The sequence below is a fragment of the Scomber scombrus genome, chromosome 9 (assembly GCF_963691925.1).
Source record: "Scomber scombrus chromosome 9, fScoSco1.1, whole genome shotgun sequence".
NCBI lineage: Eukaryota > Metazoa > Chordata > Actinopteri > Scombriformes > Scombridae > Scomber > Scomber scombrus.
In genome coordinates, this window is record NC_084978.1 from 26440572 (window position 1) to 26465135 (window position 24564).

At 39.3% G+C, this 24564-nt stretch overlaps 2 protein-coding genes across 3 annotated transcripts; both read left to right on the forward strand.

Moving 5' to 3' along the window:
• The first annotated feature begins 763 nt into the window (after positions 1-763).
• On the forward strand, positions 764-8665 carry LOC133985793 (caspase-3-like). The gene is made up of 7 exons (XM_062425500.1): positions 764-843; positions 2525-2593; positions 3669-3826; positions 5373-5501; positions 7339-7514; positions 7628-7751; positions 8072-8665. The coding sequence occupies exons 2-7, from the start codon at positions 2529-2531 to the stop codon at positions 8299-8301; spliced, it is 882 nt and encodes a 293-aa protein (XP_062281484.1). The 5' UTR covers positions 764-843; positions 2525-2528; the 3' UTR covers positions 8302-8665.
• A 3027-nt stretch (positions 8666-11692) lies between these two features.
• irf2b (interferon regulatory factor 2b) lies at positions 11693-24028 on the forward strand. Of its 2 annotated transcripts, none has more exons than XM_062425990.1 (9): positions 11693-11934; positions 13811-13903; positions 13993-14092; positions 15586-15762; positions 15921-15967; positions 16902-17040; positions 17791-17943; positions 18909-18946; positions 19938-24028. In XM_062425990.1, the coding sequence occupies exons 2-9, from the start codon at positions 13817-13819 to the stop codon at positions 20205-20207; spliced, it is 1011 nt and encodes a 336-aa protein (XP_062281974.1). In that variant the 5' UTR covers positions 11693-11934; positions 13811-13816; the 3' UTR covers positions 20208-24028. The 2 variants fall into 2 exon arrangements, with proteins under 2 accessions (XP_062281974.1, XP_062281975.1); XM_062425991.1 differs by lacking the exon at positions 11693-11934 and adding an exon at positions 12008-12053.
• Positions 24029-24564: the final 536 nt, after the last annotated feature.

Sequence of the window (24564 nt, forward strand, 5' to 3'; positions counted from 1 at the left end):
ATCATTAAATGTATTAAAATTCCCAAGAGTGTTCTGACTTGCTGATGATTGGAGGATTTTTAAGGCAAAAATCTGTTGCTTTAGGTCAGTGGTTCCCAACCTTTCTAGCATATTACTCCTTAAAATAAATCAGTCCATCAGGGACTATTTGTCATACAGTATGTTGCATGGTTTACTAATTCAAATACAGATTTTTGCCTCGATTCATTGGTTAATTGTTTTGAACAGAAAATAGCTTCCCACAGTCCGGGTTTACATCTTCAAATGTCTATTTTGTCAGTCCAAAACACAAAGATATTCAATGTGTCATCATGTTCAACAAAGAACAGCAATAGCTCACATTTGAAAAACTTAAAGCGGCTTATTTTTTTAAATTTAATGACTTAAATAGTTGCTGATTAATCTTTTGTCAATGGAATAATCAAATCGACCCACAGCTCATAAAAGAGGACTGTTTTACTTGGAATTACTCTGAGAAGCCTGAGGAGGTCAAATACAGTAATTCACAATAATCAAAACATAATGAGAGGAAAGCTTGACAAAAAATACAAATATGTGTCCGAAATATATTTTCTTTTCTTTTTTTCTGTATCCTGTCTTGTCCTATCATTTCACGACCCCTTTCAATTAATCCAGCTACCGCTTTCGGGGCTCCCGAGCCACTGGTTGCCAACAACTCTTTAAATCAAGGTGAGGTTAATCCCGCCCACAAAGTGACGTATTTCTCCCTGATTGGGTTGGACCACATTGGCGAGTTTCTGACTTGTACTTTGAACAACGTGACATTTCCTCTTAAGGAAGGAGACCTGCCGACACTTCTACAACCGTCTCTCAACAGGAAAGGTTCGTATATTAAAAATTAAGTACTCTTTTTCTTTCATTATTATTAGTATTATTGTTATTATTAATACATTGACGTGGCGCTTGTGTCGTGTGTGTAACATGCAACAAACAGACCTGGGAGTGCCCAAAATAGTTTTCCTAAATAGTGAAAGTACTTTAATGTTAAGAGTATTTTACTTTAACGTGAAGTATGGCACAGTATAAAAACTGTTCAATGTCCAGCAACGTTACTCCCCCCCCAGCGACGTTACTGCATGTCGTTAAGTTTCATATCCAGCTGTGACAGGTGAATTCGATGTAATTCCACATAATAACATATTAACAGTGACAGAGTAGGAATAGTTTCTCTTTAGCTGAACTGTGCCTTTCATGATAAGAGCAACTGTAAAGAATTTCCTGTGTGCAGTTTCACAATGAGTTGTGCCAGTCATGGATGTGTTGCCAGATTTTTAATGTGATGCAATCAGGTACGTTTGATTGTTATGAGATATTCTGATGAGATATTAATATAATATATTATAAAGATATATTTAGGATGTTATGAGCTGGTGTTGCATCCTCCCATAGTGTTAACCATATTAACCATGTTAAAACCAGATGAACCACTGGAAACCACCAGGAATAGGCTGTCTAGTTCCTTTACCCTCTATTCAGTGATCTGAACCAGTTTAACAGCTGCTTGCAATTACCAAAACAGTCTTGTGTCAGTCTTGTTTACTGCCCAGTGGCAATATATACATCAAACCCTATACGTAAAGGGCCAGCTCACCCAATTTACCAAAAAAAAGACACAAGTGAGCGATTCTGGTGTCGATCTGGTGATTTCTAAGAGGATAAATCAATCATTTTAAATATATACTGTAACAGATATGCCTTCATTTATGAGAGGAGTGCAGTATTTTAAAAACACTTTAATGGGAACTACTGCACCTTCTTGACCTAAAAAGGCAGTTTATAGTGAGGTCTGATCTGAAACAGGATACCACTCATGGTGAGTTTTTTGGTGATTTGGGTGAGCTGACCGTTTTAATGACTCTATTACAATAAAGGCCACCTCTACTACAATAAAAATGTGCACACCTTTATTAAATAAAACAGAAGGAGCTTGGCTAAATCATTTCCTGGAGAAAACCTAATAAAGAATTTCTCTCTTATTCATTGCAACATGACTTTTAATGACTTCCTCATCTGAAACTAAATATAATCCAATGTGTGTGTGTGAATGCTGACTCTTATCAAACTTGGCAATCTAACTGCTAAACCTATCCAGAAACATCTTGTTCAGGGTCAGAAGGGGGATGGAGCCTCTCCCAGCACACGCTAGGCAAAAACCAGGGAACAACATGAAGAGGTTGTCTGCCAGTTGCAGTGCTAATGCCCATATATAGACTTCACATGCACCAGTTTGCAGCTTCCAGTTAACCAGTACAAAAACTACATGTTGTTTGACTGCAGCAGGAAACCACAAGTCAAACCCATGCAGGCTCATTTACATTGAAAAGCTTTCTGTTAGGTCCTGTTGTGTGGTTTAAAGGTTTTAACATTCCCTTTGACATTTGATCTACTCCACATATATTAGTTCCAGTTTTGTACACAGTTTTTTTATGTTATCTCATCTCCAGTCTCCATATGGTTTGTATTGTCAGATTTCTACATAACTGCCTCTTGTGTCGTTCTGTAGAAACATGGATAACGCCGGTGGTGCTGGGAGCAACGGGGACCAGGTTGACGCCCGACTCTTTTCAAAGAGGTAACCACCGTATGCAGATGACACACTCATAACCTGCAGCTGTTTTCACAATGACTGCAACAGTTTAGCTCTGTCCATTGAAGTCGGGGTAAATATTCTGGTCGCAGCTACAGACGTCAGAGTCATTACTTGTTGAATTTACATGGAACCTTTCAGATTAGTTACAGTGAAATAGCAGTTTTTGCTTTTTCTGTAGATGTAGGGTGTAAGATTTATTTTTATGATAAGATTTTTCATCAAACTACATGTTATGTCTAATTTCTGTGCCACAATTTTTATTCTGGGGCTTTACTGAAATGTCTTTGCATGATACACTTAAAAAAAACTGTATTTTGACTAGGATTGGGTATCACTAAAAAATTACGATACAATCCAAGTACCCTTAAAGTTATATTGATACCAATTGGGTACTTCATTCGATACCCATCATGTGAATAGAAGCATTAACTTGCATAAAATGCAACGAATCCTCCACATTGTAGCTGCTGTTAGTGGGCCTTAAAAGTATCAAGTACCAACACCCAGCCCTAATTTGTCATCTCAAATAAGTTTGAAACATGTCAAATAAATTTGTACATGTTTGAGCCCAAATCTGATGCAAAATATGAGAGTGGACAACCTGAGCAACCTTAGCAACAAAGGCTACAAAATGAGGCTACAGCTGTCCACAAAGGAAATCTGATAACTTGACTTCTGTGTTTCTACACTATTTATTAGCTACTTTTAATATTCATTATTGGACTCATATTTATGATGAGTTGAAATCCAGCTGCTTTGCTAGATCAACCTCTATAATAAGATACTCTTCTTTATCTTTAATCTTTACGGCATGCAGTGTGCGATGTGTACAGTCATAGTAGCACAGATTGGAGACAAGCATTTAAAGTTCAAACATGTTCAAAAATGCCTGAGCAAACCTGACGAAGCTCTAGGCAAAACGCGAAGATCGCTCCAAATATAATCAGAGTGAAGTCGTGTCAGTGTGCGGTGGTTGATTGTGATTTTGATCTAAGATGCTTCTGCGATCAACCACTTCTGTTCAGTGTTAAAAACATGTGTGTTCATGAACTTTCAGGCCTGCCAGTAGTAGTAATACTGAGGAAATGGATACTGCCCCCATCAGCAGCAGCAGCAGCAGTAAAGCAGTAAGCGACCCTTACCGCTACAGGATGGACTACCCCTGCTTGGGAACCTGTCTGATCATCAACAATAAGAACTTTGACAGTGGTACAGGTGAATAAACCCATTCAACCACCGCCATACATTCATACACACACACTTGTCTATTTCAGGTTGCTTTAAGTGCAACTGTGGGCGTAGTCTGTATGCTTACAGATAAGCGGACAGGAGTGTAATCAGGTTTGAAGTTGCTGGCTGTGGCTGGTACAGGAGGCTCTTTCCACAGCTGCTTCACTTTCAGGCTCCTGCTATTCTACATGCTGATTCACTGTCACACTGTCATGGCTTACTGTAGAGTCATCGTTTGCTTTTGCCATTATGAAATGTCAAACAAAAATAAAAGGAATCCACAATTTTATGCAATATCACGGCATACCATAGTTCAGGAAAGTGTCGGTGACACTTTTCCTGTTCCCGGATATTATACACAATTTCTGGAAGAAGTACCCACTCATTATAGGCTATTTGGGTTCATACATATAGCAGATGTTCGTTTTCAAAATGTCTTACTAAATAAGAGTTTTCATTGTGTCATTTTGTGCTTTTATTTCCCAAGCAGCTACTATCTAACTGTTAATTCTTTGCATATTTCTTTAAAAGGGTTGTGTAATTTGGTAGTGTACAGGAAATGGACTCATTACAGTTTTGAAACAACCTAAGATGCTAATTATGTAGTTTGACACACAAGACTACACATTGAAAACTAAGTATTTTCTGTCAGTTCAAGACACATGACCAACTTAACACTTTTGAAGTTGTATCTTATCATTTGCAACAAATTGCATCACGCTCTCTGTAAAATGTCTATAAAATTAAACTGTTGAATAACTGCAAATTACTTACTTACTAATTACTTATTAAATTAGTATACAATTATAAAGTGTTATCAAGTGTACCATTGACTCATTTACATATTTGCATGTTTCACAATCTCGCAGATTGTAGTCACAGCAGCATGATAGTAGTCAGACTGGGAATACACCTAAGGGCCAGCTCCCACTTGAATCATCAGTTTTACAGCTGAAATGAATTAGGAAAAACTCTACAGGCTCATGAATGAAAGCCTCAAGGGGGATGTACCATTCAAATTTCCAGCTTTACTGGAATATCTTTGCATGACACAGTTCCTCACTGTGCACGTCCTGTGTTTTTACAGAAGCATAGCGACCACTTTCCAATCCCATCCCCCGCCCCCTTGCATTATTATGCTATTATATCATTATATCAGTGGTATAAAATTATCTTTAAATGACGATTATATCGTTTATCGCGATTATTTCTGAGACAATATATCGTCCAACAAAAGTAGTTATCGTGACAGGACTACTTTAGTTCACCTCAGGTTATGACATTTTGACCATGTTTAATAGACAGTACCAACATAATAGTATAAAAATAACAGAAAATCAACCAAACAGACGCAGTCAGTGGAGTTACAGTATTTAGCTGTGGTAGACTACATCAACTACATAAACACACACAATTAGATGAAAAAACACCAAATGGGAAAGTGTGAGATCAGAAGATCCAGGTTCTGTTTCATGAGTTTGTTGACGCTGGTATTAAAACTGTCTGTATTCTGACTTGTGTGTCTCCCCAGGGATGGGTACTCGTAACGGGACGGACGTTGATGCTGCTTCTGCTGCGAAAACCTTCACTGATCTTGGCTATAAGGTCAAAGTGCTCAATGATCTGACTGCAGGGGACATGAAGAAATTGATGTTAAGCGGTAATCTTTATTTAGTCTTTTTAGATTAACACTCTCATATATATACACTACCGTTCAAAAGTTTGGGGTCACCCAAACAATTTTGTGTTTTCCATGAAAAGTCACACTTATTCACCACCATACGTTGTGAAATGAATAGAAAATAGAGTCAAGACATTGACAAGGTTAGAAATAATGTTTTGTATTTAAAATAAGATTTTTTTTACATCAAACTTTGCTTTCGTCAAAGAATCCTCCATTTGCAGCAATTACAGCATTGCAGACCTTTGGCATTCTAGCTGTTAATTTGTTGAGGTAATCTGGAGAAATTGCACCCCACGCTTCCAGAAGCAGCTCCCACAAGTTGGATTGGTTGGATGGGCACTTCTTGCGTGCCATACGGTCAAGCTGCTCCCACAACAGCTCAATGGGGTTCAGATCTGGTGACTGCGCTGGCCACTCCATAGCCGATAGAATACCAGCTGCCTGCTTCTGCTCTAAATAGTTCTTGCACAATTTGGAGGTGTGTTTAGGGTCATTGTCCTGTTGTAGGATGAAATTGGCTCCAATCAAGCGCTGTCCACTGGGTATGGCATGGCGTTGCAAAATGGAGTGATAGCCTTCCTTATTCAGAATCCCTTTTACCCTGTACAAATCTCCCACCTTACCAGCACCAAAGCAACCCCAGACCATCACATTACCTCCACCATGCTTAACAGATGGCGTCAGGCATTCTTCCAGCATCTTTTCATTTGTTCTGTGTCTCACAAACGTTCTTCTTTGTGATCCAAACACCTCAAACTTGGATTCATCCGTCCACAACACTTTTTTCCAGTCTTCCTCTGTCCAATGTCTGTGTTCTTTTGCCCATCTTAATCTTTTTCTTTTATTGGCCAGTCTCAGATATGGCTTTTTCTTTGCCACTCTGCCTTGAAGCCCAGAATCCCGCAGCCGCCTCTTCACTGTAGATGTTGACACTGGTGTTTTGCGGGTACTATTTAATGAAGATGCCAGTTGGGGACCTGTGAGGCGTCTGTTTCTCAAACTAGAGACTCTAATGTACTTATCTTCTTGCTCAGTTGTGCAACGTGGCCTCCCACTTCTTTTTCTACTCTGGTTAAAGCCTGTTTGTGCTGTCCTCTGAAGGGAGTAGTACACACCGTTGTAGGAAATCTTCAATTTCTTAGCAATTTCTCGCATGGAATAGCCTTCATTTCTAAGAACAAGAATAGACTGTCGAGTTTCAGATGAAAGTTCTCTTTTTCTGGCCATTTTGAGCGTTTAATTGACCCCACAAATGTGATGCTCCAGAAACTCAATCTGCTCAAAGGAAGGTCAGTTTTGTAGCTTCTGTAACAAACTAAACTGTTTTCAAATGTGTGAACATGATTGCACAAGGGTTTTCTAATCATCAATTAGCCTTCTGAGCCAATGAGCAAACTCATTGTACCATTAGAACACTGGAGTGATAGTTGCTGGAAATGGGCCTCTATACACCTATGTAGATATTGCACCAAAAACCAGACATTTGCAGCTAGAATAGTCATTTACCACATTAGCAATGTATAGAGTGTATTTCTTTAAAGTTAAGACTAGTTTAAAGTTATCTTCATTGAAAAGTACAGTGCTTTTCCTTCAAAAATAAGGACATTTCAATGTGACCCCAAACTTTTGAACGGTTGTGTATATATATATATATATATATATATATATATATATATATATATATATAAAATCTATATCAAAATGTGTTAAGTGGGCACCCATGCCAGACTTGTAGGTTTAATCCTAAAATATCTGCACTACTCTCAAGATGACATCAAATCTAACCTTGTCTTGTGTCCTTGCGTGTGTCCAGTGTCCCAGGAGGACCACAGCAAGAGCGCGTCATTTGTGTGTGTGATGCTAAGTCACGGAGATGAGGGGGTGATATATGGCACTGATGGCTTGGAAAAGTTGGAAGACCTGACAAAACCCTTTAAAGGAGATCGCTGCAGGAGTCTGGTGGGGAAACCAAAGCTCTTCTTCATACAGGTTCGTTAGTTACACGTGGTGGTTGATCCACTCCCAATATGTGTCTCGGAATGTTTCGTAGTATAAATGTGTGTACAATAATATTGCTGTAACATTGTACACATGTGTTGTAGGCGTGCCGTGGTTCAGGGCTGGACGGTGGAACCGACCTGGTTGAGACCGACAGCGTAGCTGAAGAGCAAACGGAGAGGATTCCTGTAGAGGCTGACTTCATGTACGCCTATTCTACTGCACCAGGTAACCAGCACTAACAGCCATAGAAAATACTTTATGTCCAGTTTTTCTGCCTTTTGGATGCTTTTTCACTTTATAGTTAATTATTAAATATAACGGTTGATCTTCAAGTAACGTCTAATGTGGAACACCTGCACCATGACTAGTAGTATCTTCACAGTAAAACAAGCATGATGAAAATGTGAACAGTGTAGTATTGATCATTATATTTATCAAATTTACATGGATTACCGTCTGATATCCTCATATCAGCTCCATATTTCTGCAGTAAAGCTGATACTCTGTATGTGAAGTTATAGTTGAGACTGTTAATTGTCAAACAGGCTACTACTCATGGAGGAACTGTGCCGACGGTTCCTGGTTCATGCAGGGGTTGTGTGAGATGTTGCAGCAACACGGCAAGAAACTGGAGCTGATGCAGATCATGACCCGGGTCAACCGCAAGGTGGCGCTACAGTTTGAGTCCTCCTCCAACCTACCTGGATATAGTGGCAAGAAGCAGATCCCCTGCATCGTCTCCATGTTGACCAAAGACGTCTACTTCCCTCAATAGTGTGATTTATTCTTTTTTCTTTGACCTACAAGAACTAACACTGACACTAGCATTGTTGTAAGATGATGTGTATCATCAGCATTGGGACAAAAGGTAGACGATCACTTTCTGTTTCCTGTTGATTAGGAACAGATTTTTTAAATGTTGGGTCTCTCAGGAAAACTTGAACCACTTTACGTGATTAATTGCTGTCATAGGAAAAAAAACACCACAATTTCTTTAATAAACCAGCTACGGTAATCACACTTTTATTTATTTGGTTCAAGGAATACATTTTATAAAAAAGGGGCTTTAAAAAAATGTGAATTCCAATAGTATTTTTTGACACATAACTGTATACTATATGAAAATGAACATAATAAATGCACACGCTTATAAAGACCACTGCAACTGTGTCCTTGTACATTGTTTAATACACTTTTTAACCAGGTTGCACATGAAAACATTACTGTTTTTCTGAGGAGGAAGCGATCATTATGTTTTCATAGTTTTAGTCAAGCCAAATGATAACTGAGCTTAGCAACACAATCATAATAACCAGTTTTAGAAGATTTGGAGCATTTCTTTAAAATGTTGAGGTAATCATAGAGGTTTGGTAGGTTTAAAAAAGGATCACTTTATTAAAACACTTGTTACGTTAATTAAACTGAAATGTGTTTTAAGGAGAAAATGACCTGGTGTGATTCTAAGATAAGCAATTGTATCTTCTGGTTATATTTTGACCTTTATTTTGAAATGTCAGTCTCTAATCATACATAAAGACTGACACATGTAACAAACCTTTTCTCTGCTTTGGTTTTGATGTTTTTGTCTTTTCAGGAATATCACCAAAAGACTTCTGTGTAAAGACGTGCAAGAGCGCACGTGCAACCACTAGAGGGAGCTAGAGACACGTGCAGTTTCTCTCTGAGTGCCTTTAATGAATCAGCAGTCCTTCAAAACAGCATTCTACTATTACAGGAAGTGAAACACACACACATAAAGATCACATCATTTTGGCACAGATCTTCACAGATTGAGTTGATCTTCTGTTTATCTGTTCAGTCAGTCAGGAGTCAGGTTCCTTTCCAGCCATCCCTCTCGCCTCTGTGTGTGTCAGTTATTTAAAGAATGAGAGGTTAAACCGGTCTGTTGGGCTCAACGATAAAACAAGGCACTGATTCTTCCAGGGTTAGAGATTGTGTTTTCATTTTAGAAGCACCACAATGAAAACAAGCGCTCAAAATTAAGACCAAAACTCCAGATGACATCCAGTAAATGTAGTATGACCTTTTTTTTTACTCCCAATTCCTCCTCGTCTAGCTCCATATCTGCTTTTTTTTGTCTTGTCAGTGTTGCTTTCAATTTATCAACTTTCTCTTTTAGGTTATCACACCCCTCCCCTGTCACAGCTGTAGTGTGTGTATGTCTGTCCGCCTGTTTCAGCAGTGATAACCCTCTCTGTATGCAGATTTCTGCTAGTCCAGACGGGTTGTGACCTGACCCCGTATGACTGTTCCAAACTGTCCGTTGCCACTGTTTACATGTCATGTAAGGTAAGCTAAGGTAAGGTAAGATAAGGTAAGGTTAGGTATCTATCGATCCCCATAGGGAGAAATTCAAAATTGACACAACAGTTGAGAGGAAAGTAGAAGTGCATTTTTAGTGTGTTACCAATATTAAAATTTGCAGACAATTGCATTTCTTGATGATGGAAAATATCTGATGATGAACTGCAACACTTTGTTTTTGACATGGCCACAAGTGAAACTCTTGTGTGTTCAATACAAACCACAAGTGCACGACCTCTGCGGTTTTAACTGTGCATACAGGCTCAGTGTAGGCAAATAATGTGAAAATCTGACCTTTCCAAATAACTGCAAGTGGGGTTTAATCTCTCTCTAACACACACACATACACATTTACACACACAGGATGGTGCAAACTGCAACTTTCGTTTCCAGCATCAGCCGTGCAGAAAAGGGAGTGAGAGGGAAGGCAGGGGGGGCAGAGAAGGGGGTAGAGGAAGTGAAAATGAAATCAAAGATCGTCTATGCATTTGAAGAAAACGATTCTTCAAGTGGTTTACGTGAGCATGAATCTAAACCACGTACCTTCGGCAGTTAAAGGTACATTATCAGGATTCTTGTTTACACTTTAAATAGTCTCACTTATTACTTACAGTATATTCATCTTAATTAATGACAATACTCCATGTTACATATTATGTTGATTAAATGTGTTAATGGGTACAGTATTTCAATCAGTTGGCTGGTTTTAATATTTAAAGAGACAGAACCGCATGCACACTATCTATCTGGTTAAGGGCTCAGTTTAATTCTATGGACACGATATAGCCCCCAGTTTGTGCCACTTATTTGTTATCATTACATTCAAATTAAAAGGTAATCTTCTTGATCTTGGAAACCCTTGATGAAAAGTTGATCAACCATTAGAATATTTAAAGAAAAACTGTCTGCGGCTCCAACTATTAAGATTATTTTTAACATGTCTCTCAAACTGCAAATTCCCTCATCTAAACATTGATTAAATTTGCTTGTTGATTATTGGGACCCTGTTGAACCTTCAGCCAGGATGAATAAATAGATAGATAGATAGATACCATTTTAATTTTAATTTCTTTTTTGCTACTTGCACGTGCACGCCTGCAATTGAATGTCTGTTTTTAATGTCTGTGTATATAGTTGGGTGGGTGAGGATAATATAATACCTTCGACAAATGAATGTGACTGTGGTCAAGCAATATAAGCAGCACCAAATTTATGTAATTCAATTTCTAAAAGGAATTGATAAATATGTCGAAAAGTTATACGTTTTGTGTCCTTGCTCATTCAAAAAAATATATATTATGGAAAAAAAAAAAATAATAATAATTAATAAATACTACCACTACTACTACTAAATATTTAATTGGGTGGGTGAGGATTATAAAATGCCTTTGACAAATGAATGTGACTGTGGAAGTTAATGGTTGAGCAATTTAAGCAGCATCAAATATATGTAATTTAATTTCTCGAAGGAATTGACAAATATGCTGAAATGTTATATGTGTTGTGTCCTTGCTCACTTCAATAAAACATGTATGAAAAAAAATACTACTACTAATAATAATATTAATAATAACAATAATAATAATATATATAATTTGTACTGAACTTTTCAGTTAATATCAAATCGATACCGCGTTTAAATAAACCTTAAAATGCGTTAAGATGAATGGGAAGGGTTTTTATTTTTATTTTGGTGAGCTACACGATATGCTTAATTTGTTTTCGAAATGTAGTTTTTGTTACCACAAAAAAAGATCAGAGTGAGACCTCTTCGTGTCCGTTTTCTCCTGGGGGAGTGCGCACGCGGCCAAAGAGACTTCCGCGACGCCGCTCGAGCTCGACAAGAGCTAGAGAGCACGAGAGCAGGAGGGGGATTTCCAGCGCGAGCCCCCACTTCCCGCAGCAGCCTTGTTTTGCTTTCGGTCTCGACACAGAAACAGAAATAAACGACGGCCACACTTTTTCCAGTTTTTTTTTTTTCTCACTTAAGGCCACAAAATAAATTAAGTTGTCTAAGTTGAGGTTCGCGTGTGTTTTAATCTGGCAGCGGGACTGCGAGGCGACAGGCCATCCAAACTAACAGGTAACATTTGTTTCCGCATATTAACGCTGCTGACTTGCTGCTCTCCCTCTCTCTCTCTCACACACACACACACACTCAGACTTCCTACAGGACGACATGACGGGTCCAGAGCTCGCTCTGTAAGTGAAAGTAATACTGTAGTTTTTCTCCGGCTTTGTTGACTAGGAATGACATTTATTTTCACTTTTGGCTCGGTCGGTTTTTTTCAGGGGCAGTAGACAAACAAGACCGCGGGTTAACTTTTGACTTGACCCTTCGCTGCCAACTAAACCTGCTACTAACACTGTGCAGCAGAGCCAACATGGCTACAATATAATACGCTATTTTAAAACTTGTAGTATCAGCAGGAGGGCAATATTGCTAGTTTGATATTGTATTAGCATTGTCACTGCTAGTATACTAATGTGTGATACTAGCACTGTAATGTAGTGGCTTGTTCGCTATTTTCGTCTTGTATTCAGGCCTTCATACATGTGTTTGTACATTAAGCACTAGTTAGCAGACTGTCATTGTAACTACATAAGACCACATTTACGTCGTTTTGCAGCCATAAAAAATGACTTTAGTTGTCATTTGAAAAATTAAATATATGCGTTATTATTTAAGTGGTTGTTAAGATGGGCAAACGTCTTAATTTTTAATACTTTATATGTAAACCTAGTTATTTATTGCACTGAAACCTACAGGATCATTCTCAAAGGCTAAAAAATGTGCTTTTTTTAACCTTTGAGAATGATCCTAGCTATCATGCATTTACTTTGAATATTAAACATTTCTATTAAGGTCACACTGTAAAAGTTTCCTTCACTTTTACAGATGGTTGCTGGTGCATTTTTATGACCTCCTTTTAACTTTAGCAGGGGTTGTAAAAGTCCCTCATTGTAATAGCAGTATAAACACATTGCTATATAACATTATAACTACAAGTGTTTGTCAACAACTAATTTAGATAGCATTACTGGCTCAACCACATACACGTTTAACTTTGTACCGCCTTTATAAACTGGATGACAGGAGTACAGAGATGTCACACTGCAGTGGACCTGTACCTGTAGCTATACGCAGCGTGTGGCTGAGCAGAGAGGCCGGATGCAGCTGGAAGTTTCAGCCCTGTGGCTCATAATAAGGGATAATATTTAGTATTTGATGCGGTGCCATGTTAGCCTGTTTGACCTGTTAGGGAGCTCATTCTCACGTCAGGAGGCTTGTGCGTTGGCAATCTGCAGCGAGCGCAGGGAGTGTCAGGCTGATCTGGCACATCGGACTTTGATCACATCAGGCTACAAGGGCTCACAACCCTGGCTCTTAAAATCAAATATATAATGGGGTGCGGTGGGTAAAGTTTGCTCTACCTGTTTTAATAAAAACACGTTTCAAGCTTTTCTGTTAATCATCATCTCTTCTTTCCTCTTTAGTCTTTTAGTTAGAAATTAAAATTACATTTTTATCAGACAGAAAATGTCAGTTAGGGGTTGTGGGTGGGGGCGGCTACAAGTTCCAAACAGGATTTGACAGTTTTATTTATGAACTGTGTGTTATGGCTCTTTTTTTCTTTACATATCACGTTAAACAGTGAAAACCGCTGCAGGAATTTTATCGTGTACAACCACAGACATAATTGATTTAACAGCCTCCTTTTGTTTTGTCACAAGAGTTTATTGTATGGAAAAACATCTCAAGTGGGTTCTTCCTGTCACAGCGCCTGGCAGAGAAGAACGTGTCAGTTTGTTTTGGCATCTGTGTCGTTGCTTGTATGAGTTATAGCCTGTTTTTTTTTTTTTTAGCTAGATGTACATTTTTTTTGGAGAGAGCTTAAAACAATGTAAGCCTTGCAGATGTTATGTATATACAGATGTTTATGTGTGTGTGTTGACAGGCCACAATGCCAGTAGAGAGAATGAGGATGCGGCCATGGTTGGAGGAACAGATCGACTCCTGTCAGATTCCGGGTCTCAAATGGGTAAATAAAGTAAGTAAACACGCACGTGATAAAGAGCTGAATAAACACATGGAAACATGCACGTGCGTAACTGACTTTTTTATTTAAACTGTCTGTAGGAAAAGAGAATCTTCCAGATCCCGTGGATGCACGCAGCTCGTCACGGCTGGGACCTGGAGAAAGACGCCCCACTCTTCATGAGATGGGCCATACACACTGGTAACACTCGCTCAGCACTTCTGCTTTTCTGTGGTTTTCATTTTCAAACCCGATAGACACAACGTAGGCCCTCTGTCTCAAATCAGAGAAACTTTCGATTCAAATAACAATCTTAAATAAGAAATCAGAGCTAAATCACAGAGATGAAGTTATCCTGTAAGGAAACGCACACAGTGTTTGTGGAGGAGAAGGAAATCCCATAAACTTGTTGCCACATCAGTTGAAGAGAAAGGGAAGAGATTTGTTTTTTCCAGGATCTGCTAAAATTACTGCCAGGAAGCTGTTTCCAAGTACAGAAAAACGTTTCCCAAAAATGAACTTGGAATTGGCCGACTTGAACTGTATGACTTCATTTACAGTTCTGCACTGTAGATGTTTGGAAAGCAGCTGAAATCAGCTTACTTCTAACAGCTGTTCAAAATAAGTAAACTTGTCAGACATTCAGTAAATGGTTCTACGTAGATATAAGGACATTTATAAGTATTTAGAAATGCACAGTATCCGTCCACAATTCTAACTTCTCCTTTGAAGACATATTTTATATTATTACAACTGTGTTTTACTCTATTATCATATATATATTCCATATCTGTCAATAGACCAGCGTCTAGTTATGGCTGCCCACATGATAAGATTAGATAAGAGAAACTTTAATGTCCCGAGGGGAATCAGTCTGGGTAAAAGTCCTACATAGAGCTGCAGTCAAGTTAAACATGACAACACAATACATAAGCCAAGTAATACTTAACTGACAGGACAATTCAGAGGAGCACTAGTGCAAAAAACACAGCACACAGCTAGAAACACAAAATATATGACAATGTATAAACGAGAAGACGATACAAAGGAAGAGTGCTGCCATCACACAACACATTACATGCATTAATGATTAATACGTGGCTACATGAGGACTTATAGGTTTTGACATGTACATTAATAAACACTTATACATCTGTTTATAACAACAGTATACAGTGTTATGACCCAATAACATGTTAGTATACTGATTATAATTGATAAACAAATATAAAACTATAAAAATATTTTCATATTCTGTGTAATTATTAGCAGAGTAAAATGTAAGCTGGATAATGTGTGATCAAAATGACGATGATAATACACAGTCATGAACAGATAAGTGGAACGTAGAGCTGCGTGATATCACATTGTGTTTGACCTTCTACTTTTATATATTTATGAGTTATGACTTTATATAGAGGTATTTCTGGGATCTCTATTGGTGCTTTCACAAAATATTTACACAGAGATTTTTTGATAAATAATCACCTAAGTGGGTGAATGTAAATAATAGAACAGTTTGGTAAGTTCAGAAAATGACATCACTTATGGTAATAGATCCTTTAAAAGCAGGAAAAGAAAACACTCATATCTGGATATAATATCAGTATATTTCCCAGCCGTGGTGAAAAGCGGTGCTTTGTGAGTTCCATACAAAGAAAAAAAACGTCATGTCTGACTCTGTGGTGTTTTAGGGAAGTACCAGCCAGGCATTGACCGTCCAGATCCAAAGACGTGGAAGGCTAATTTCCGCTGTGCTATGAACAGCCTGCCAGACATCGAGGAGGTGAAGGATAAAAGCATCAAAAAGGGAACCAACGCATTCAGAGTCTATAAGATGCTCTCCTCTACAGAGAGAAACATGAAGAAAGGTGAGTGCTGCTGCTGCTGTTACTGTTGCTGCTGCTGCTGCTGCTTGATGTGGTCACCAACTGTCTAACTTTTCTTTACTGTATCATTCTATATCTTATTTATTGTGGCTTTTGAATTCATTTCTTAAGTGTTTTTCTCTGTCTGTTTGTCCATTTAGGAAAGAAGAAGACAGACAAGGAGGGGAGGCCCAGAGCACATAAAGAGGTACATAACATTCCCCTTTCATTACATACACAAAGCACGTTATTTCTGGCATGACAGAAAACAAGTGACGTTTCTGGCATCGCAGGAATATTTTATGTTTCCTAGAAACTCAAGTTGTTGCCTTGACTCATTTTAATGGTGGTTCAAAACTTGCCTGAACAATCAGCTTCAGCTCCTGTTCTCACACGACACTGAAATTTACCACAAACAGGCTGCTTCAGCCAAACTTTCGTGCTTGGTTTGCTTCCATCACTCTAAACAGTCCAACACAAGTCAAAGCAGTAGCTGCTAGTTCCAGTTAATTCATTCTGAAATGATTTGATTGGCAGCTGTATTAACAAAGTCAGCACAGAGGAAAAAGAAGCTTGTTTAATTTGTAAGGTATATCAAAAATCTTAAAACATTCATTTTGACCTAACTTACCAAAATAGTTTTTATTTAAGAAATGATGAAGCATTAAATCAGTAATAGGAGTCAGAAATGCTATAAAAATGTTCAGCCTGGAATTCTGACAAATAAATTACAACACATGACTTTTTTATGTGTTTTGGAATTTTGAGTATTAAACTGTATTTTAGTATTAGTGGTTAAGTTATACTGTGTGTTTACATGTCTGAAATGGAGCTGATATCAGGCTGTGTCCTTTTATGGAATAAGTTGTTTATGCAGCCTCAAATCACACTTACAAGCATCTATTTAACAGCTAAATACCTGAGAAAATCCAGTAGCATAAACTATATTCATGTCTTTAATTGGGCCACTTCATCCCAGCTGTCTTATCAAATAAAATGTATGTAGGTTATCATACTGAGACCTGAACTTGTTTTTGAGGAGTTTGAATTAGGAGCTTTCTGTTGTAGAGTGACTCTATTTGTCCATCTTATCATCTTACGCAGTGGATCAACATTCTTCCTCTCTCCTCTCCTCTCACCAGCGGGTAGCCTCTTCACCTCCAGACAGACCTCGCTCCGAAGCTCACACCGGACCCATCGACTACACGAAGCAAGAAACGCTCAAACAGGAAACGATCAAGCAGGAAGTAGTAGAGCTCACAGTGACCGACAGTGCCTCAGGTACTACACCACCACTATCTCCTGTTTTACTATAATGTGGTTTATGATTGTGTGTTTTGTGACAATTTTCCGACAGTGTGGTTGAGCTGTTGCTCACAGTCCAAATTATAAATGCTCCTGTGTTCCATACACCACGCTCATCAGTAGGTGTTGCTATACTTTCACACTTAGTGCTGGTTTAATGTTTAATTTTACATTAAAGGATCACTCCACACATTTTACACATGAAGATTAGTTTGCACCAGCAGCTGAATCCGTGTCAAATTTTTCTCACTATCAAGTCTGAGAAGATAAGCCTGCTAGTTTCATCAGAACTGTCTGGATTCGTGATAGAAACCCTGCGTCACTGGTGGCGTCAAGTTAGGAGGATGTGGGTGCTTACCAGGCAGGGAAAATACACCGTTGAGTTGCATTATGGGAATTGTAATATCCAATATTTTGAAGCTTAATTTGTATTTGGAAACTGAAAAATTGAGGATATCTGACTTTTAAAATACAATAAACATGCTATAAGCTTAATACCATTACTGTGCAAACATAAATATTTAATAAATATTTAACTAAACAATTGAGGTTTGAGATTAGCTGATGGAGAACATGATTAAAAAAAATCACTTCCTTTAATCTCACAGCAGTGGTTACATGCTACCACTTGGGCACACGCTTTCCATATTTTTTAAAAATCAGTAAATCATTGACTCATTCACGCTGCCAGGCTGTCGTAACCCCTCCTCTCTGTCCACGTCAAAGCCATTCACAGTTCGGGAGAGGATCACTTGATCACCAGCGAGCAGCTGCCGTTCGTCTGCCAGACGATCGAAGTGACCACAGAGAACGAAGAGCAGACCGTCAGCTCCTCCCACTCGTACCCGCTCCAAATCTCTCCGGTGTCTTCGTGCTGCGGTGAGACGACACACCACACCACTGCACACCTCACCACAGCCTGCGGGCAGAACTGGGTCGGTTGTTTGGGAGCAGGCCTATAGAAGGCAGCGGCAGAACCACAGTTACCACCACAGTAATGCATTTTAGGACATAGTGGTTATTATATTTATAAAAACTGTATAGGGCAAAGGGACTGGTGTGGTGAAACTACTTTATCTGGCTGTCAAACACATCATGTTTACAGTAGCCAATGAAAACAGACAGCGGCTCCAGAAACTGTTAACATCAGTCATTACATCATTACATTATTCACTTATAGCATCTGCATCTCCTTCATAACAGTCACCAGATCTTATCTAAAGAGTGGAGCAGTTTGCGCAAACCATCTGATTGTTGAAAATAGGCGACAGATGTGAAGCAGCATCGATAATCACCTCTGCTAACAGCGTTTTAATCAGATTTGTTCAGGCTCTGTGTTGTTGAACTCGGTGCAATCGAAAGCACAGCGTTGGTTTCTATACAGACTCATCGTTGATATTTGAATATTTGGATTTATTTCGTTTGGTATCTTCTTCGATTGCATCATCGCCACCCAGAGATCAGTTTCCCAACCAGTCATTCAGGCAGAGCTGGTTCTATCGCTTTACAGTTGTAGTCATTCCGTCCTTCTTTGTACGCTTTTTCATTTTATCTCTATCGCTGCCATCATCCGTGCAGCCTCTTGTTTTGTGCTACGTGTTTGTCCAGTTTCAACTGCAGGAAAACACGCTACTGGATAAGAGCCTTTTTAAGTGCTTCTCTGTTTATGATAGAAATCTAAACAAACTCTTCTTTCTTCTCCTGCTCTAAATCTCTCTCTCTGCTTCTGTTTTTCTCTCAAGCTGCTGCATGCAATCTGAGGGGTGGGGGTTGCTCGTTGGCATCGATGATCATTTTCTGAATGCTGTTTTATTAATTTTTAATCTGTATCTTTATTTCCACAGGCAGTGACACAGACAGTGATACAGAAGACAACAAACAGGTGAATCTCCCTTTATACAAACATACAGTACACGGACACAAAGGAGAGAGTGATAAATGAATTATTAACTGGCGTGATCTTCAGATAAACAGGTTTTTACCTGTCTCAACCCCACTGCTGAAACAGGGTGTGTGTGTGCGTGTGCATGTCTTTCTATCTTTGATAGAACCATTTCCAATTGAAAACCAGCATTATGAGGACATTTCGGTCTGTCCTCACAACTTCACAGAGCTGTTTGCAGCTTCAGAACTAGTTTTAAGGTGAAGGGTAGAATTGGGTTTAGGTTCGGTTTAGGTTAGGGGTTGGGTTTAGGCATTTAGTTGTGATGTGTAAGGAGCTAGGGGATGCATTATGTCAATAAGTGTCCCCACAATGATATGAACACAAACGTGTGTGTGTGTGTGTGTGTGTGTGTGTGTGTGTGTGTGTGTGTGTGTGTGTGTGTGTGTGTGTGTGTGTGTGTGTGTGTGTGTGTGTGTGTGTGTGTGTGTGTGTGTGTGTGTGTGTGTGTGTGTGTGTTCCTTCCTGTAATGTTGCAAGAAACCGAGAAGAGGGAGGGCCTTATCAGGAACTGTGTCTGTCAAACATTAACAGTTTGATTTAATGTTGTTCTTTGTAGTACATTGTACCCACAGTGAACACACACACACACACACACACACACAATGCACTGCACATCATCAGTTGTAAGAGTGCACAAGTGTTTTAAAGTAGTTGCATGGAAACTCTGCTTTAGATCTCAATCTGACATTGAAGTTGTAATAGCAGCAGATTTTAGCCGAGGCTGAACAGTTATAACACTTTCTATATATAATGCATCTTACTGCAGCATTCTGTGAAGCATATAATGTTGAAGCAAGGTGACTGGGTTATAGAGCTTTATTATAATTTTTGCGGTGGTGTTGTATTTACCACAACATACGTCACAGTAACGTTACCTTCCTCCTTTCTTCATTGTTCCCTTCTCCTTTTTCATTGTTTTGACTGACAGGGCATCAGTGCGCTCTGGGGTCGGGACCACGGCGCATCAGTTCTCAGGGTTCCCTCATGTTCTCTTCCCGGCATGGCCACCTTCGTCACCGCGAGCAAGCCCAACTTCAAGGTCACCAGCACGCGAGACCCGACCCCCCTCATCAGCTACCACGCTGACAGCTGGATGCCGGCCTACAGCCCGAACTCTCTTGCGAACCCGGCGACGAGCCACACCCACGAGGTTCGGGCCAGCGTCATAATGAAAACCTCGGACGTCACTTCCTCCTGACCTCTGACCCCCCCAACCCCGCCCCTCCCTCTTCCTCCCCTAGATGAGAGAGTATCATCACCGCTTCAAGGGCATAGGAATGACAGAGAATGTCACTTTTTCTCCGTGACGGGGCCACATGGAGCCTAAAGAGGGCGAGCCTTTGATTTTACTGTAGCTTCAGTCTGGGCTGTGAATCCCTCAAGTTTTCCTTGTAATCAGAGTAATCGCTGAAAGGTGTCCGGGGCCGTGGCTCCACTCGCCTCTTCTACTGTCTGCATCTGCAAGGCCATGAGGGTCTGCACGATGTGAATTAGTGATCTTCCCGTGACTGTGATGGGCCACACACCGTCAGAGTGCAGCTAAGATTTATGACCGGACGCATCATGTGTGAGCTCATCCGTGTGGTATGAATACAACCACGCGTGCGTCCATAGGGATGGGTATCATTAGGAATCAATCCATAACTGCTCTTATCAGATCCTAAAAGATATTATTTAAAAAAACATGTGATTTATATTTTAAATAGAAATACGCTTTGCTTCTAGAGCAGCAACAAATGATGTTTAAGACAGCGATGTCATTATATAAACTCAATAATATCTCACTGGAAACAAATCTAAAATGTCAGTAAAATAAATAATAATTGTGACATTTAATGGTGAATGAAGTTTAGAAAGACTGAAGAACAAAGACATGAATCAGTCTTCCTCTCTGCAGCTGAGGTGATTCACCGCTGCACGTACCGCTGCTTGAACTTGTCTGTGCTCGTTGAACAGGTGGTTTGATGAAGTAGTTATTGGTGTCAAACACTCACACACAGAATAGAGGAGAGGCTGCAACGTGACTATAAGTTATACCAAAACATATAAAAGAAGAGTTCAAACACAGTTACACTGCATCTAATGTAGACACCTGACACCTCCTGCTTCATCACCATTTAAGGTAATGGTTTGAAAATGCCAGCTATGTTAGAATGAATAAACATGACATAAATACTGATAGCAGCACCATTTGTCAAAGATCAATACAGTACTAGTTCTCGATACCCATCCCTACATATCCGTTCTCCATATTAAATGTGGCTCTTTTTAATCATCCATGTCACTGGTAGATCATTGAGCCCGCTGCGTTGTGCTAACACTTTAGAACACACTTTGCCAAATGAAAGAAATGCACCACTTTTATCAAGTTGTGAAGATTTTTTTAGTGTTTAAAAAAAAAGAAAAAAGAAAGAAGAGTTGCCATAGTTTAGCCTGGTTTGAAACTACATTGTCTTTTTTTTTTTTTTAATTGTTTGCACTTCATAAACATTTTTCAAATATCCTGCATAAAACGTGTATCCACATTTAATGTGAGATTACAAAAAAAGATCTAAAAATAGTGTACGCTCAAGTGTTAGCATTAAACATTAAATGTTTCACTGGGAAACACATGGATGGCCAAATGAACCTGTGTTCATAACAATGAATTTATGAGGAAATTGCAGCTCGTTTAGCAAACTACTTCTCCTGACCGGAAGATACAAAAAGAATCAAAGGCGTGATTATCAAGATGAAAAGTGACAATCATTTATAAGCCCTGATTTGCCCTGCGGCGGAAAGTAGGCGTGTGTGTGTGTATATATATCTGTGTCTGTTAGTCTGTGGACCTCAGGACATTTTACCCGCCAACAAACAACTGACAGAAAAAAAACAAAACGACAGACTCACTGACAAACAGACAGACAGACTGTGAACATGTATTCATGTCCTCTCCTCTCTTCCTCCTGGTGTTAATAATGTACATAGCTCATATGTATGTATGCCTGCGAGCCGCTTCAGCACCTTATGGACAGCACTGGTGTGCGTGTGTGTGTGTGTGTGTGTGTGTGTGTGTGTGTGTGTGTTTGTGTGTGAGAGAGAGAGACGGGGATAGATGGAGAGAGAAAAAGCCTTATTGATGATGTGTGCCTTTGAAAGTGTGTGGCTGGACTCAAACTCTCTGTGCTTTAGTCTGCTAGTGACACATGCAGGTAGCTGTGAGGCAGACTGTTGTAAGGAGCATGGAGGAATGAAAAGTGGTTACACTGGCTATATCTGTACCATTCTCGACCTGTTTACTTGGGTAAAAAAGTAACAAAGGTCATCCTCAAATGTGAGAATATTTCTATTTAAGCTCCTTGTGTTAAAGGAAGAAGACAAAGGGAGAAATCTCAGGGTTTCAAATGTTCATGTGAACATCTTAACTTGAGCGAGTGCAATCTGCAGTTAATTTTGTGCATGGAAAGTGAATGGAAGCCTTGTTGTCCTTATGATAACAAGGAGCATGGATTTGAGATACATCCCGGAGGACAGCAGAAGCTGAGCGCTGTTGTTTTTTTACGCCCTTATCTCCCAGTTCAAAACATCAGTGCACAGCTGGCTGTTTCATCATCATCATGTCCACTTCTCCATTCCTCCTTGTACAGTTCAGTACAGTAGCATCCAGCTCTACAGTGTATCTCATTGTTAACCACTCATTTATAGTTAAATCCCTGCATCTACATATGTTTTTAAAGTGCTAATGAAAGCATGCAATGATGAACTGTGACTGTTTTTTATTTTATTAGCCTTTATGTGAGCAAGCTCATTTGTTTCTATCATCATGTACAAAAACACCATGTACCTTTTTAAACATAGTAGAAATTGAAATGTCAGTCTGAGGTCTCCTGACAGTCATGACCTATATATGACCAGTAATACCAGCATGTTAACAGCTAGCAGGCTAAAGCACAGTCCTCCTTCCCAGCCTGCTGTAAGCAGAGCTCCAGTGGGAACAGCTCCAAATGTTCCTGTAGGAAAACCACATGGACAAATAGGAACCTGCCATGATTTGAACCAAACCCTGTGAGTGATTTACACTGGACGCACATTACTATCATGGAGACTTTATTTAAGATTCTCGTTGAATCAAAAGGGGGGAGGGGGGGTTTGGGCGACAGCAGACATGGGATAGGTGTTGCTTTTACCAAATGTTTATTCCATGTGCCTTCATTGTTTCATTGAAAGATTGCTGAAAGTTTCTCTGTGGCTACACTTTATGATAGTTCTCCATGGACAGGCTTCTCAAAGAGCTGCAATATTTAAAGCAACGTCTGTTAATACTTGCATACCTTTTGTATCAATGCATTTATCTTCGTGAGCCTACTATTTTTCTTCTTATTGGTCACATCCTCTCTGGATGCTATATTGACAAATTACAGTAGGGGTGTGTACAACCATGTAGTTGTTATGACCAAATCAGAAACTCTTAATTGTTTGTGACCCTTGAATGTGCCAAATCACGGCAAGCATTGCCTGGAAACGACACGGTCCATATTAGGCCTTTAAATCAAATGTAATTCTGCGTTTTCAGTATTGACTTGGTATCGGAAAGTTTTAAACGTTCAAAACTTCGGGTTTAATCATCAATTAAGACTCTCACTAAAGTAGATTGGCTCAAAAAGCCTTGACCATGTTATCATAAAGAGGTCCAGCATGGAACAACTGAAGTACACTTTGAACCGGAGTCCATTTCTTCTTTTGTTATGTGTTTTAAAAGGGACGTCATTACCAGAGTCAACAGTGAATGTTGATGTCTGCAGGCTGTTATACTGCTATTTAAAATTGCTCTATCATGTAGTTGGTTGATCTTTTCCAACCTGCTTTTGCTTCACATGATTCAGAATCACTGAATCACCACTCAGTTAAAAACCAAGGTGTTTATTACACTCATAAAACATTCACTTTCACAATAAATAAATAAAACGTCACCACTTTATTCTCTGTACAATATGATAACTACATGTGAATCAGCCTGTAATTCTGAATAAAGACTGTTTTTGTATTTATTGTTAAGTGTTCACCGTGTCTTATGACATGTAGAAGAAAGTTAAGATTGCTAGGGTTTATCGTATGCACTCATAAAGATCAGAGTCTGTTTTTATGGCCTGGTAGACTGGCACAACTTCTATCTCTATTGCCGTTAAGATAAAAATTGTCCAGTAAAAACAAAGTCCTCCAGTTTTTCAGGACATGCTGCCTGTTCCATTCACAGTACAAACGTGGACAGTGTTAGTTCAAGTTTGAGATAAGACTGAAAAGGTTTGGTGTGTTGTGCTGAGGTTTGCATGCCAGTACACATAATGACTGCACAAGAATATCAGGGACTGCTTGTGTTGAGTGCGGTTTAGCTTTTTATCAGAGCAGTGAGAGGTGGTGCAGATGGCTTCTTGTTTCACACACTTAAAAACACACGTACAACTCATTCAGTTTAACCAGAGCGCTAACTGCTGTTTCAGTTTCAGTTGCTGTTCTCAGTTCTCACTCTACTTCCTGTTTGTCTCTCGGGCTACAGTGGGTAGCTGGCCAGTTGCCTT

Excerpts from the sequence above, each read along its gene's own strand:
- LOC133985793 (XM_062425500.1), top strand. The coding sequence starts at position 2,529 with ATGGATAACGCCGGTGGTGCTGGGAGCAACGGGGACCAGGTTGACGCC. Across the intron at positions 2,594-3,668 it reads GCCCGACTCTTTTCAAAGAG|GCCTGCCAGTAGTAGTAATA; the intron begins GTAACCACCGTA and ends ATGAACTTTCAG. Across the intron at positions 7,752-8,071 it reads CGCCTATTCTACTGCACCAG|GCTACTACTCATGGAGGAAC; the intron begins GTAACCAGCACT and ends ATTGTCAAACAG.
- irf2b (XM_062425990.1), top strand. The coding sequence starts at position 13,817 with ATGCCAGTAGAGAGAATGAGGATGCGGCCATGGTTGGAGGAACAGATC. Across the intron at positions 13,904-13,992 it reads GTCTCAAATGGGTAAATAAA|GAAAAGAGAATCTTCCAGAT; the intron begins GTAAGTAAACAC and ends AACTGTCTGTAG. Across the intron at positions 15,763-15,920 it reads AGAGAGAAACATGAAGAAAG|GAAAGAAGAAGACAGACAAG; the intron begins GTGAGTGCTGCT and ends TTGTCCATTTAG.